This window comes from Sphaeramia orbicularis, chromosome 3 (genome assembly GCF_902148855.1).
Source record: "Sphaeramia orbicularis chromosome 3, fSphaOr1.1, whole genome shotgun sequence".
In the NCBI taxonomy this organism is placed as follows: Eukaryota; Metazoa; Chordata; class Actinopteri; order Kurtiformes; family Apogonidae; genus Sphaeramia; species Sphaeramia orbicularis.
The window spans coordinates 44,454,255-44,470,466 of NC_043959.1; the positions used below are offsets into that span (position 1 = coordinate 44,454,255).

General features: G+C 38.4%; 1 protein-coding gene across 1 annotated transcript in view; it reads left to right on the forward strand.

Annotated features, from left to right (window-relative positions):
• The window catches only part of LOC115411411 (CUB and sushi domain-containing protein 1-like), a 692,182-nt gene that overhangs the window by 589,977 nt on the left and 85,993 nt on the right, over window positions 1–16,212 (forward strand). Inside the window, exons 40-44 of the mRNA XM_030123526.1 lie at window positions 3,331–3,449; window positions 3,715–3,784; window positions 5,682–5,798; window positions 7,115–7,324; window positions 13,884–14,072. Coding sequence (XP_029979386.1) covers window positions 3,331–3,449; window positions 3,715–3,784; window positions 5,682–5,798; window positions 7,115–7,324; window positions 13,884–14,072 — 705 coding nt within the window. The remainder of the gene's footprint in view (window positions 1–3,330; window positions 3,450–3,714; window positions 3,785–5,681; window positions 5,799–7,114; window positions 7,325–13,883; window positions 14,073–16,212) is intronic.

Below are 16,212 nucleotides of genomic sequence, written 5' to 3' on the forward strand. Positions count from 1 at the left end.
TTTCACCAGTTCTCATGAATATTCAACATTACTAATCTGCTTGACTGTGATTGGCTGAACAGCTAGCCAATGAGAGCCTGGCTTTTCAGTAGACTGCCATGATGGTACTGCTCCAGGCTTCAACAGTAACCTTATTGCGAAGCCTCTGCTGGACTCTCCAAAGTTAATGAAGTCACTCTCTTCAAAATGTGAGGAACAGAGAGCTAATTTTGAATTATAGTGTTGTGGCCTTGTTCCAGAAATAAACTGAAGCCATTAGATCCTCAACTCTGGGTTCTTGGGCAACATGTGCATTGGTGACGTTCTGTTCGAGCATAGTGCATAAGAACGTTGATGTTTAACCATGCTTGCTGTATACGAAAATTGTCACTGCACTGCAAAAATCTAAATCTTACCAAGTGTATTTTTCTCATTTCTAGTCAAAATATCTCATCACACTTAAAATAAGACATAATCACCTATAGAGTGACTTGTAAGTGAGATATAAGAACTTATTTTTAGACAATAGATCTTAAAAATCTTATTTCAAGAAATCTTACCAAGATCATTTTCACTTGTTCCGTTGGCAGTTTTTTTTTTGCTTGAATAAAGCAAAAAAAATCTGAATTAAGCAAAAAAAAAAAAAAAAATCTGCCAATGGAATAAGTGAAAATGATCTTGAGCTCATGAATAGTATTTTTTTTACGACTTGATTTTTATTCAGTTTTTCTTTTATATAAAAGAAAGAATTAAAAAAAAAAATGGCAAAATAATAATTAAAAAAAAAAACAACTGAAAAACAGACTGACCAGCTTTTCAAATTGGCCTGATTTCTTCACTTATTTCTTTTTCGTGACAATAGCAGACAGGAGGTAGCAGTTTATTTTCACAATCACCACATAACACAAACACCTATGGACCTAACATATTTCAAAAAATACAAGTACAAACGGTTTTGTTTGACAGGGCACCTTTAACATTATTTTACTCTGCCTTGAAATACTCATATTATTGAGTTGAGACTAACAGCTGTGGTCATCTGTTTTTGCTTTCCCGTTCTATGACGTCACCTGTTTCCACTTGTGTAAAACTGATATTAGCGATGACCGTCATGTCTCCTACATCAACACGCATGGAACAAGTTTGAATAAGAGTCTATTATAGATCCAAACAGATATACCAAACTAGCATTTTCTGTTACAACAGAAAAGGTTTTACAAAGTTCTTCTCAGTAAATATGTACTATATATTGCGCTTTTGTATACTGGTCTTGTTGCATATCACAAAATGAGCGTTTATACTTTATTCTGTGGAGAAAGTGTTAGTTGTTTTTACTGGAAGTTTCACCACAAACTTGCCTTTAAACTTTTCGATAAATGCAGAGACGCTGCTGAATAAGAGATGAGAACAGAGACAGTCGAATGTTCAGTGAGGCCATTTTTTATAAACAAGTGAAAGGCAAGAAAGACAACTAACCAATACCCACATAAGACGTTATAGTTAAACAGAAGATGGTTTTCGCTCTATTGCCTTTCATACTGGATCATTATCAACACCACAGACTATTTATGTCAAACAGAACTAATGCTTGGAAAACCTTTTATGGTGCAGCGTCTACCATTGCACTGGACTGTCTGAGTCTCAGTGTGAACTTTAGATGTTTTGTACAATGTAATCCCTGACAGATACTCCACATTTTATGAGATTTTTCCAGATTTAGCTCAAAGTTAGTGTTTACCAGGACTGCATTTGTTTACCTCATCTGTAGGGAACATGCGGATGATTGCGGCGATGACCGTGTCGTTGTTTTTTAGCTGACTAAAGGGCCTTTTCCCTAAATGACGGAGTGAGACATTTTGCTCCCTTGTCTGTCCTCAAGTAAACAGAGGCAGAAGTATAGTAAATCCAGTCAGTTAGATTTAAATGCTGACATGTCTAGTTGTAGTCTAGTGGCCCTAGTGGGGTGGTTTGTGGTACTGTCAGCATTTTTATAGAGCATCACCGCTCCCTCATAACCAGAGAAGAGAGGGAGCAGTTTGCCAGCACAGAAAGAGAGGGAGAGGCAGAAAGATGGTCAGCCAAATGGAATAGTTTCATTGATCAGTTGTCATGACAGGCTGCTGATGCTCTGCCTAATAATACACCGTGTATGTGTGTGTGCGTCATGCAGCTTTTTCACTTATGCTCCCTCAAAAAAAACTCTCCCTCATTCCTCTGTGGTGAAAATACACACTCATATAACAGACCATCGCACACACAAACACACACATGCTTACCAGTGACACACGCGCTAGATCACTTGTACGTCTGTGCGTGCGAGCTCTGTGGGATCGCATCGTTTTGCTGGTAGGAAGATAGATAATGAACCAACAAGAGCAGACACACAAGCAAATACACAGATGCATACGGACGGACACACACACACACACACACACACAAACATTCACTCCTCTCTCTCCCCTTTCACTCTCTATCCCTCTTCCACCCCTGTGTTGCCATGGTAACCGCTCTAGGGCAGTCTCCTGCGGAAGTTTCCACATGAAACACACGAGCAGACTCACACACACTGACACACACAGATGCACCCCTACTGATGCTGTTTGATAAAGGACTGGCTGCTGTCAAACTTATTAAGGATGTGTTTAACCTTTATTGTGTTGGGAATTCTCCACCAAAGTCATTATGGTACCGTCACAAATTTTAAGCACATTTTAGAAGCTGTTGTCTCCACTGATGCGCTACAAGCCTTTTTAGATTTCAACTTGTCTGTTCTTAATTGCAATGTCTACACTAGAAAAAAAAAAAAGAAAAAAAGCATCTGTAAATTAAAGTGTCACAGCTATTCTTTTAAGTATCTGAAGTTTCTTTTATGTGTTAAAAACTCTGCGTGACATATTGACATTATTATCATGTTAATGTACATAATTAGTAGTTACAGGGATGCCACGGATTGATGTGTTTTGCTGTGATTGTTAATTGATTATTAGAAGGGAAAAATTGCAAACCAGTAAAGTGGAGGGAAAGAATGGTAAAAGTCAAATGGCGAAGTTTTCTTTAACAGAAGAGGATGATTCTGCAGTCATTATAGTAATAGAACGTTTTATGTAGAAACAGGATGATCAAAATTAGCTGACAGTGTTTACGCAAAGCTCAAAACAGCAATGTGAGCCTAGTTGCCTAGAACTTATTTCTTGTTGTTATCTGACTCCAGACATTTGTTCCAGCACACATGAATTGAGGCAAAGCATTTAAGTGAATAGTCAGTAAAAAAAAAAAAAAAGAAAGACAGGAAAACATGCAGTAATGATAATTGTAATTTATTCTGTTTATCTGTTTTGCTTTCGTTCATAGCGGTTGGTCTCACCACATGTCCAGAACCGATGGTACCGGCCAATGGTATTAAATCAGGAGACAGATATATGGTCAATGAGGTGGTTGCGTTCACCTGTGAACCTGGGTACACGTTACAGGTAATTATACCGATTAAATTACACCTTGATGTGATGACATAACAGATTTTATAACTGCTATCAAGCACAAAAATAGTTAAAAACGCATTCTTGGAAGTTGTAAGCTATCTTGGTTTAGATTTACCAAAAGTAAGGATTTTTTTTTTTTACTTTTTTGTTAAATTTTTTTTATAGAAAAGGCAAAATATTTTATCTGATAACAATGACAAAATATACAGTGTACGTGCGCTTTGCTGAACCTCCTGTATTGTATGATCTTTTCAAGGGCCACTCTCACATTTCCTGTATGCCTGGAACAGTGCGTCGATGGAACTACCCACCTCCTCTTTGCATCGGTAACATACGCACACACACACACACACACACACACACACACACACACACAAACTGCTTTACCTGATAAATTGTGTTATAGGGGATCGATCAGATGAAAAAAAAAGGTAATCCGGCAGATGCGAGGTTCCCACTCAACTTCAGATCTTTCAAAGCAAAGCGACAGATGCATTATTTTTTCCATGTGAAATAAAACTGTCAGGTTTATGGTCACCTGTGCTTAGAAAGTACTATTTGATATTTTGTGTTAACTTAAAAAATTAGGTTATATACACTGCAGGAACCGAATATCTATATTTAATGTCAGGGGCTTGAAATCAGATTTGTGGAAGTAAGCAGCTTCCTGACTGACATAGGGTCAGCGATCTATGGTATCAGATCAATATTCCTGCTGGGCACAAACAGAATTTTGTACCTTGTGCTGAGAGCCAAGGTTTTCCAACTTCTGCAATAGTGTTAGGGAACCTTGATTACATTGATGTTTGTGTTTAGACTTGAATAATTCAGTCCTTGGTGAAAATTTACTGCAGGTATAGAGAGCCAATTCCAGTTAAACTCAACCTTGACATGTCAAGACTAACTAAACTCTGTCTTGCTGCTCAGTATGCATCAAATCCAACATCAATTCTGACAAGTTGTGCAAACTAAAAAAAATGTCAAAGTGTGTCTTATTATTTGGGTTTTAAATATTGCAGTTAAACAGTTATCAATACAATCAATACTGTTAACCTCAAATGAAGGAATGCACTGATACTGATACCAGTGTCGGGTATCGGTCCGATACTGAGCATGTGCACTAATACTCGTTCTCGTAAAAGTGCTCCGATGCAAACACACCAATACCACTTGATGGCAGAGTGACGTTCACTTCATAGTGCAGCAGGTACGCGGCCGAGAAGTAATGTCAGCAGCGTGGAGATTTTTCAAAATAAACGACGGTGACAAAAGTTACGTTAAAGACACAGACGGATGCGGATGGAGTGTATTGTCCGTCCTCTGTGTACATTCCATATGTAATTCTGTCCGTTTTCTGGGAGCTAGTAGGATACGTACCCAGAACCATATAAAGATCATCATATTCTCTTATATATAAGGGTCTGTTCGTACCGAAGCGGAGAAGCAGTATCACCGGCAACCGTGGAGGTAGCGGATATTTTCAAAGAGCAACTGTATATGAGTTAGAGAAAAACTACTGACATATTTATGACAACTACCCTCATCAATATCAACATTAGTATCCACATTAGTATTACCTCCTCTGTCGTCTCCATGTTTGCTATCATTGACTTTCTTCTTCTCAATGAACTTTACTCTTCTTCGTGGTATTCGGCCAGTATGGTTAATTAAGAGTTGGTACCCTCTGGTGGATTGATTGAGAAACGCTCATTCCAATGCATTAAATGTCAGTAGCAGCACTTTGTTACAGTCAGACTAATGACAACAACAATAAAGCACATTTTCAAAAGTAACTAAGACCTGTAATGGGATTATTAAGTACTCATATCGGTACTTAGTATTGGCAAGTAATCAAATGTAAATACTTGTACTTGTCCTTGGTTCGGAAAAAAGTGGTATCAGTGCATCCCTACTCAAATTAGATGCTTAACTAATCTATGTTCATGGTAAAATTCTTTCCTTTCCCTAAGCTTATTTCTTTTCTTTATTTTTTCACATTACCCAACAAGAAGAAGGTGACTTTAAACACACACTAAAAATAAGCATAAATTTTAATGCTAATGTAGGAGCCAATCATATATTTTCCAGCTGCTACCATTCTTGTTTTTTCTGCAGAGTAAGCTTCTTCCTGTTGGAGTAAAAATGATAAAGTGATGCTGTGTACTGCCTATTGCTCATGCTGTGGCTGTTTTAACAATGTGTTTGCTGTGTTTGTGTTGTCAGCTCGTTGCGGTGAGGTGATGTCTGAGATGAGCGGTGTCATCCTTAGTCCAGGTTTCCCAGGCAACTACCCTGGCAACCTGGACTGCACCTGGCAAATAACCCTGCCAACTGGATATGGTAAGTATCATTGAAAGAACATTCCGATAAAGAATGTTTCACTCCTAGTGCATATCTTAGCGCAGCTGAAGTATATGGACTGTACAAACACAGACAAAATCTGCAGCGGTAACTCATTTTTCATAGAGGCTTTATAGTACTTTATATGTGTACAAGATGAGATTAGATGAAATGAGATGACATGAGATGAGATGAAATGAGACGTGTTGAGATGTGATGAGGTGAGGTGAAATCAGATGAGATGACATGACATGAGATGAAATGAGATGTGATGAGATGAGGTGAAATGGGATGAGATGTGCTGTGATGAGGTGAAATGAGATGAGATGAAATGAGATGTGTTGAGATGAGGTGAGGTGAAATTAGATGAGATGAAATGAGATGTGATGAGATGAGATGCGGTGAAACGGGACGAAATGAAATGAGATGAGATGAGATGAAATGAGATGTGTTGAGATGTGATGAGATGGGGTGAGGTGAAATGAGATGACATGACATGAGATGTGTTGAGATGAGGTGAAATGAGATGTGTTGAGATGTGATGAGATGAGATGTGTTGAGATGTGATGAGATGAGGTGAGATGAGATGGAATGACACGAGATGAAATGAGATGTGATGAGATGAGGTGAAACAGAATGAAATGAGATGACATGAGATGAAATGAGATGTGTTGAGATGTGATGAGATGAGGTGAGGTGAGGTGAAATGAGATGAGATGACATGAGATGTGATGAGATGTGATGAGGTGAGGTGAAATCAGATGAGATGACATGACATGAGATGAAATGAGATGTGATGAGATGAGGTGAAATGGGATGAGATGTGCTGTGATGAGGTGAAATGAGATGACATGACATGAGATGTGTTGAGATGAGGTGAAATGAGATGTGTTGAGATGTGATGAGATGAGATGTGTTAAGATGTGATGAGATGAGGTGAGATGAGATGGCATGACATGAGAGGAAATGTGATGAGATGAGGCGAAACGGAATGAAATGAGATGACATGAGATGAAATGAGATGTGTTGAGATGTGATGAGATGAGGTGAGGTGAAATGAGATGAGATGACATGAGATGTGATGAGATGAGATGAGGTGAAATGGGATGAGATGTGATGTGATGAGATGAGGTGAGATGAAATGAGATGAGATGGCATGACATGAGATGTGATGAGATGAGGTTAAATGAGATGTGATGAGATGAGGTGAGATGAAATGAGATGAAATGAGATGTGATGAGATGAGATGAGAATAAAATCCCATATACTGTAACTATGTGTAACGATGTCTAAACTGTTCTGTATTTCTGTTCTAGGAGCTCATATCCAGTTCCAGAACTTCTCCTCTGAAGATAACCATGACTTTTTGGAGGTCAGGGCAGGACCACAGCACAGCTCGGCCCTGATTGGCCAGTTTACCGGCTCACAGATCCCACCCTCTCTGCTGAGTACGACCCACCTTACAATCATTCACTTCTACAGTGACCACTCTGAGAACAGACCTGGGTTCAAACTGAACTATCAGGGTGAGTAAATGCAAGTTTTGACTGTTGTGTAGGGTTGTAGAAGTTTCTGATGTTTTTAGATCAGAACCATCTTTCCCATTGTCACTGCGAGACTCAGCTTTAAATTGTGGGGGGGCAAAAGGACAACGTCTTTTAGAAAGTTCCGTCTTTGTCGCCTTTGTTAAAATAGAAGAAAGACATAATCTAACCAGTTTTCAATTTTACTGCGACTTTCAAAGAAAGGATTTTATGAGGTCTACTTTAGCGTCTTTACAGAAAAGTACTACCCCTGATGACACCCTCACAGAGATTAGCGTGATAAGAGTATTATTAAACCACTTATATGAATAAAATTATAAAGTGCCTGTCACATAACTCCTTAGGAGAATGGGTTAGGAAAAGTTCAAGGTCTGTATTATGCCACGCTAGGTTGTCATGTTTTATTTACACTCTTCTGTTGCATCTGTAGCAGCAACAGCCATGATTACCCTAAAAAAATATATAAAAATTAAAAATAAATAAACCAAAACCATATTTTATTTATGTTATTTGTTATTTGCATGTTGTTGTTTCATTTCAACTCAGGGATGGAGGCTCTATGAGAGTCTGTGTCCTGCTGTCATTTATGGTCATGCTAGTTTTCTCTCCTTCACTGCTTTGTTGTTTGTGTGTCTGTTTGCATTTGTGTGTCCCTGCACACAGACAGTAGAGTCAAGAGTGACAGGTGAAGATAACCTAATTTGAGCTGTCAGCTATTTTTACATTACTATAAGTTCAATAAACGCTTCAGTAGCTCAATAAAATTTTAATCTGCCTATAAATGTATGAAAAACAATGTATGCAAACTTAAAAATATTCGCTAGTGGTCTAAAATGCTTTGTAATATTGTAGTTTGTCTGTATGTTGCCTCTTAAGTCTAATTGCCCCTGATACCGGGAGCAGCCGCAGTTCTGTCTGTGTTGCCATGGTAATGCTACACGACACTTGTAGCAATATATGCATTCTATACATCCGTGTAACCAGAGGAACATCAGCTAAAACACTGAGGGAAAACAGGCAGAAAACATCAAAAACAGCAGTCCTAGACCAGCATGTGTCAGGAATAATGTCATAAAACAAAAGACAAATGCGTCAAACTTTGCACCACTAAGCCACCGCTAAGCAGATCCAATGGCACATGTATTATTTTTCTATTGTTAAAACTGAACAAGCCAAAGAAGAATACAAATAAAGGCTGCATTATGAAGCGATGATTATGATTTTTTTTTTCTTACTGTTGCTGTTTTCCAAGCTTCATATGGTTTTATATGAATGAAGCCTCATCGATCGGTTACTCCATTCTTTTGTGTTACATCGAAATTATACTGACTGGAAACAGTTGGCCCAGGGCTCAACAGGTTTTAAAAGGGAAAATAAAAGCCGTCCCTTTTACCCCACCTATTAGTCTGGACATACATGGATGTAAACTGGTTGATCTGTGGGTCTGTTTTGCTCAGACTTTAAAATTATAGTAGATAAAGAATATATTTTAAGATGGCCAGAAGCCCTGAGGTTTTGCTCCAGGCTCCCTGTTGGAAGCATTCCCAAAGGGCAGCCTGGGAGAACAAACCTTTATTATGACGCCCCCCCAAAGGGGTGGCTAGAGGTATTGCTTTTGGTTCGGTTTGTTTCTTTGTTTGTTTGTTACCACTCTGGTAGCAAAACTATTGGCTGCATTCATACCAAATTTGGTTTATAGATTGCTAGTGACCCAGAATAAATGTCATTACATTTTGGGAAAAGTACATCAAAGTTTAAATTTTTTATGCATTTTTTAAAGCTATACCGTATGATGTGGCATTTTTACACTTTTCTTTTGTCATCTTAAAATGCTCCTAATAAGTGTGTGTCAAACTAAAATGTAAAAGAAATCCACCAGGTATTGAAACTCAAAAATGTTTAATTCTCATATATTTCTAATAAAAGTCTGACCAATCATTTAGTCGGTCCGAATGAAATAATTGGCCGAACCTGACTGAGCCTCCTGTCAATCATCCATTACGGCCGTCCAGCATCCGATCCACTATCGCCGCCTCACATCCGATATGTGTCCCTCTGAATCTGACACTTCACTGGCGCTGCTTCTCCTGTCACTGACCACAGTCTACTGTCTAGGATGTGTTTGGATAGAACTGACATGCACATGTGGAAGGGAAAAAAACGGATTTATGAACAGAAACAACAACTGAGGGGCACAAACGAGAGTCTGATGAATGAAGGATGGAGATAAAAGTCCGGAAGTCAGCTGTACTGGACTGAACAGGTCTGCATAAAGCTCAGCTTTTATGACGGTGGGACTCATACAGGTACATGTACATGGTGTCACACAATTTAGGATTATGTGGATGATAATTGTATGGACTATGAAACCTCAAATGTCCACGGAAAATTCGCGGAGGCCGCGCGTTCACAGTGCGCGCGCCCATCCCCTGGGCACTGCAGTGAAGACCCTGACCCAGTACTGCACAGACCAGGTCTACTGATGGAACAGGAGCCGCGGACCCACGGCAGGTGGATGATGCATCTGATTACTGAGGGAGGGGTCCGCGGACACACCAAACGGACCGGACTTCCACCTCTGCTTCCTCCTCCGTTTCCGTCGCGCATCAGATTAGAGGAGGAGAGAGGAGGAGGAGCCTCAGTGCTCAGGCAGAGGGAAGTGGGCGGGGCTTTGGAGGGAGGCGGGTTGTTCATGTTCAAACTTTTACTAAGTGCTGTGAGAAATGCCACATCGGTAGGTAGAGCTTTAAATCTTTTTTTTTCCCCCATTTACTTATAATGGGCGAAATTTCACATGTCTGTAGCAACAAAACTATTGGTTGAATTCATACCAAACTGACTTCGCCAAGAATGGATCTCATTACATTATGGCACAGGTGTCAAACATGCGGCCCGGGGGCCAAAACCGGCCCACCAAAGGTTCCAATCTGGCCCACAAGGTGAATTTACAAAGTGCAAAATGCAAAAATTACCCTGAAGATATTTACCGTCAAGGGCATCAAACTCAAAAATAACAGTATAATAACCTACATATAATGACTCCAAGCGTTCTTCTTGGTTTAATGTAAGAAAAATAATATGATATTATGCCTCTAAATAATGGCAACACCAATTTTTTCTCTTTGATTTATTGCAAAGAACATTAAATTCTGATATCCTTTAATAGTAAAATGTCAATAACCTGAACAAATATGAATAACCTGGAATGTCTAAAGAAAAATAAGTGCAAATTTAACAATATTCTGCCTGTTTTGTGCCTTGGTAGATCTGATCTGTAATGCACATGTATAAATCACAAGTTGAGGCATAAAATTGATAAAATTGTACTTATTTTTCTTCAGAAATTTCAGTTTTTTCCAGTTATTCACATTTTTTTTTTGTTTTGGATAGCAATAGTTTCATCATTTAATGTTATTTTTTGGATCTAAAAAATTTGGAGTTGCCATTATTTATAGGCTATTATGCTATTATTTGACTGGCCCGGCCCACTGGAGGTCAAATTGGGCTGAATGTGGCCCCTGAAAGAAAATGAGTTTGACACCCCTGCATTATGGGAACAGTAGGTCAAAGGTCAATTTTTTTTTAGGAATTTCTAAAATCTTCCCATTTACTTATAATGGGTGAAATAAATGTGAGGGGCGGGATTTGTTGTGCCGGGCACCACTTGTTCAAGTTGTTCCTCCTCTCTAGTTTCTCCAAATCTTAGTAAGGGAAACACGCTTACTTTGCTTGGTCTTCTCAAATATTTCCAAGTAAGTTTACATCAAGACATAGTGAAGAAATTACAAAGCCTTCCCAACTCCAAGAATGGATGGTAGGATGAAAAAAAAAAAACATATTGCTATGAGGTTTTGAGCTTTGATCCATGGATGAGTCATGCTAAAGACTTAAAAAACCTTATGGCTCTCCTCTCATCATTAAAAGAGATGGATTGTTAGTAAGTCCCTGTGAGAGACGGGCATCTTGTCCAGAAGGCTTTACTTGTAGCCCTAAGTGCTTCACATCAAAGACACAAGAGATGCACTGTGGGCCTATACCAGCAAAACTAGAACAAGGCTCACTGACTTGCACATAAACTAAGCCACATGCACATGCAAGTAATTATTTTGCTTTTTCTCCCAATTTGCAATGGTGGGATCCCTTTGCACCACAGTCCTTGTACTGGTCATGGCTGGAAGGGAGAGGTTGTGTACATGTCTGCTCTGAGGTACATGTTGTTGCATTGGATTTTTTAAAAAAAATTCTTTATTTACTTTCTGCAGCAAGGAATGCACAAAAATATATCTTTACCATCTGCACTGAATATCCGTCATTGTCAGTGCATCAGTTGAGGTGCATGTTTTCATCTCTTGCACCACCTGGGAAAATACTCAAATGTACAGTATTTTACACTCGCCTATAACTTTTTTGACAGAGTTGTACATGTTTTTCCTTCACTTGGTTTTGTTTTTTGTTTTTTTTTGCAACTTCCACTACCACTGGGCTTGTTTTCTTCACATTCCCAGTAGGTTTTTCCTCCAGCCCCCGTTGCCCTAGAACTCTCTTGTCCTTCCTACATTCTCTGTCTTTGTTGTTGCTCTCAGTTGGGACCAGTCCGTCTGTTACTGCCAGCACAGCTCCTGTTCCTTTTTGATTTCCTCAACATTCATTTAGTTTTGTCAATATTTGTTTACTATATCTGTTGGAATCTGGAGCCCCACAGGACCATGGCTCTGTCAATTTCAGGGATCCTTTTTGGCATCTCCCATCTGGACTTGGGATGGTCTATGCCATACATTCTGTTGCAGAAACTTAGGTTTAACCAGGCCTTGCTGTTTGTGCTGCCTGCATAGTTTTCCTTCCTACATTTAACATCCTGCTGCTCTCAGATGAGCTCTCTCCGACGCCTCTTTGCACAATTGACCTGATCCTAAGTGCTTGTTCTTGTGTTGCAGTGATTTAGTGCCAAGGTTCTGTCCTTCATTTACGCCTTTCCTACCACTTTGTTTCCCAACGCCAAAAGATATCCACCTTTGCTATCTATCAATGGCACATCGAATGGAAAGGCTCAGCTCGCCACTTGACACTCATGCAGAGTGAGATGTGCCCTAAATAGACCTGCAATGCTGACATTTCCTGAAGCAAACGCTGGCATGCCATGCATACATGTGTACTAGATAACTGTGTAGGAGGAGATCAGTTCTATTGATGTTGCTGCTTCTACAGCTTATTATTGTTAGGATAGGTTGTGTGGGTTATAGATTTGTAATGCCCCTTTGGAGCATTAGCTCCGGACAGAAATATTAATGTAACAAGTCACAATTGCCTTTTGGTCGTCACATTTTGGAGGGAGGCCGTGCGAAAGGCTTCATCACACTGCAGAAACTCTGAGGAGCAGGGAAAAAAATGCTGTTTTTTTTTTTTTTTTTTCATTTATATTTGTGTGACCAGGGTTGAGAAATATATTGAATATCTTTCATGTATTGTAGCCTGTTATGTGTGGTATGGAGGAAATTACTCACACAAATACTGGAAACAAATTGTTGCATTTGTTTTATGGTATTTTGGAGAGAATGGTGTTTGTAGCTTTAATGTAATGTTGGCAGACTTACAAATGTTTTCCATCATATCTGTCAGAACTGAAGTCATCAGTTAGTTCAGGTACAGTAGTTTAATTAGTGTGTGATGTGTTTACTGGCACAGTAAAGTCAGTATTTTTGTATCAGCCTGTGCCTCTATGTCTTACAAGGGAAAATTTCACCTATTTTTAAAACAATTTGGATATACAACATATTGGACATGATTATTCAAGCAGAATATTTTAACCCATAAAGACCCAAATAGCCACAGGTGAACAAAAGCATCTACTGATCTAAACTGTTTAATACCTGTTAATCCACTAATCCTATCAATACATGTAAATAATTGGTGTAAAATACAGTTATTCGTCTTTTCATGGTCATCAGATATGACCCATTTGGACATTCAGAGGCTCCGTAGTGAACGCGGAAACACAGTCATCTTCTACAACATTGATTCACCAGTAAAACCCATGGAGTTGGATCAGTGACAGTGGTTGGAGATGCTTGTTTTATGTTCAAGTAATGATATGTTTTGATTAAAAATTCACTTTTCTTCAGTTTTCTCTGTTTCTGATATAATAAAACACAACTTTAATCTGAGCTGTCATGAACATCTACATGATCAGTGAATTAAATATAGGAAAATACATGATTTACACTGAAAAAACACAAAATACAGATGATAATATAATAAATGGGGACAAATCAATTAAGAATGATTAAATATATAGAAAAATTCATTTGGGAAGTGCCACTGAAGAAGCACTGGGTCTTTATGGGTTAATATATGGTTGTCCATATCAGGTAGCCCTATATACATTCTGTCCATCAGGCCTGCTATTTAGTATATTTTATTTCTGTAGCCTATGTTTCCTGGGGTTGTCGTAATATGGTGTATCTGAAGATAAATTTCCACTATTACATTATTAGAACTTAATACTGTTTCCACACTGACAATCATGTCCTGTGTCTCTCTTTAGCGTACCAGCTGCAGAACTGCCAGGACCCTTATCCTTTCCCTAATGGTGACATCATCAACTCTGACTACAGCGCTGGCCAATCCGTGACTTTTCAGTGCTCTCCTGGTTACGTGTTGATTGGACACCCAGTACTGACCTGTCTGCATGGGACCAACAGAAAGTGGAATCACCCATTTCCACGCTGTGAGGGTAAGACCATCACTTTTGCTATTTTCTAAGGAGGCAGTTAAGAGTATCTGGTGTAATAAATATACTTTAACACTAAGGTGTGATGATAGTAATTTAAAAAAATCACTTCACAAATTAGCACATTATTTGTATAATTTTGACCTCTACTTTCACGGCTACTAAAATTACCACTACTTAATAACAATTCTTACAGTAATAATTACTAAGGATGGGTCATGAATTTTCAAATAGTCTTTGTATATCTATATGATCACTTATACATTTGTGGGTCATTCCGTGGCAATTCAGCCAATGGTCCCCACATGACCCCCCAGAAAATTCTGAAAAAATTCACACTTGTTCACCTACCAGATAAATGAACACATCCAAAATTTTAATGTCATATCTGTAATAGTTTAGGAAATACAGCCCTTTGAATACATTTTTTTTTTTTTTTTAATTTTGCAAAGTTGCTTTTCAGCCAACTTTGAGGAGCTATATCTCCTTAGGTATTCAAGCCACACTGCTGAAACTTACTGTCTGGGGTGAAATCCCACTGAAAAGACCATATTTTGCATCAAAATAATTGTAGGTGCCTTCATGTTTGGTCCATGAGGCCTTGAAATCAGGCGAAAAGGCTAATTCTTCAAAATGTCCTCTCTCTTCAGGCTTGCACTGTACCATAATGGATGAATGTAGAGACCTAATGTTTTTTTTGCATGGATTCTTATGGTCAAGATGCAACAATATACTGCAAAAAGACTACATTTCAATGAAAAGTGTTGCTATGAGGCAATGAATAAAATGGGTCGATTTCAATTTTTCACAAAAATACTCTTTATTTGAGCACCAAAATTACCATGTGGCCAGTTAATGAAAAATGAAGATTTGAAAATTAATTAATGAAAATTTTGAAATTTTGACCATGTCTTCATGTATGTTTCAAGATGTTGTGGACAAAATTTTAGCTTTGGGATAGAACTGGTTCTATTTTTACCATTTTTTTTTTACTGCATGATTATATTTTCTTCAAATTGTATACAAACGTAGGTGTAAATGGCATTTTTAAAAGTATAATGGCATTGATTATTGCACAAGTTATATTAATACTTGAGATATTTGAACTAGGGTGTGGAACTGCATGAAGGTTCAGATAGAATAATCATAGATTTCCCAGAACTGGCTCAGGTTGATGCCTGCAGTAGAGACTTCTCAGAAATTGGATGGAGCTGGTCAAGTTGACCCAATTTCACCAGGGTCAATGACGTAAATGTAGCTAAGATTTCCCAGAATATTTATGATGCTGGCCAGCCTTGTTTTGGGAATTCTATTAATAATCCTGAACAAACTTATTCATCACGGAGGAAAAATGTGTTATTGGATTGATCTTAAAGGATGAATGTCACAGAAAGATTAGGCTGGCCAGCATCATAAATATTCTGGGAAATCTTCATTTTTCATTAACTGGCCACATGGTAATTTTGGTGCTCAAATAAAGAGTATTTTTGTGAAAAATTGAAATTCGGCCCATTTTATTCATTGCCTCACAGCAACACTTTTCATTGAAATGTAGTCTTTTTGCAGTATATTGTTGCATCTTGACCATAAGAATCCATGCAAAAAAAAACATTAGGTCTCTACATTCATCCATTATGGCACAGTGCAAGCCTGAGGAGAGAGGACATTTTGAAGAATTAGCCTTTTCGCCTGATTTCAAGGCCTCATGGACCAAACATGAAGGCACCTACAATTATTTTGATGCAAAATATGGTCTTTTCGGGGGGATTTCACCCCAGACAGTAAGTTTCAGCAGTGTGGCTTGAATACCTAAGGAGATATAGCTCCTCAAAGTTGGCTGAAAAGCAAATTTGCAAAATTAAAAAAAAACAAAAAAAAAAAAACATTAATTTTCAAAGGGCTGTATCTCCTAAACTATTGCAGATATGACATTAAAATTGTGGATGTGTTGGTTTATCTGGTAGGTGAACAAGTGTGATTTTTTTCAGAATTTTCTGAGGGGGTCACGTGGGGCATTTTCTGAAATCTGGTTGATTTGGGATGGAATGACCCTTGTGGCCAGACAATGGAATGAGTACTGAAGTTATTTACTCAAGGCATATACTCAACAACCACTTCAAGAGATTTCCAAGCGGATGAATAT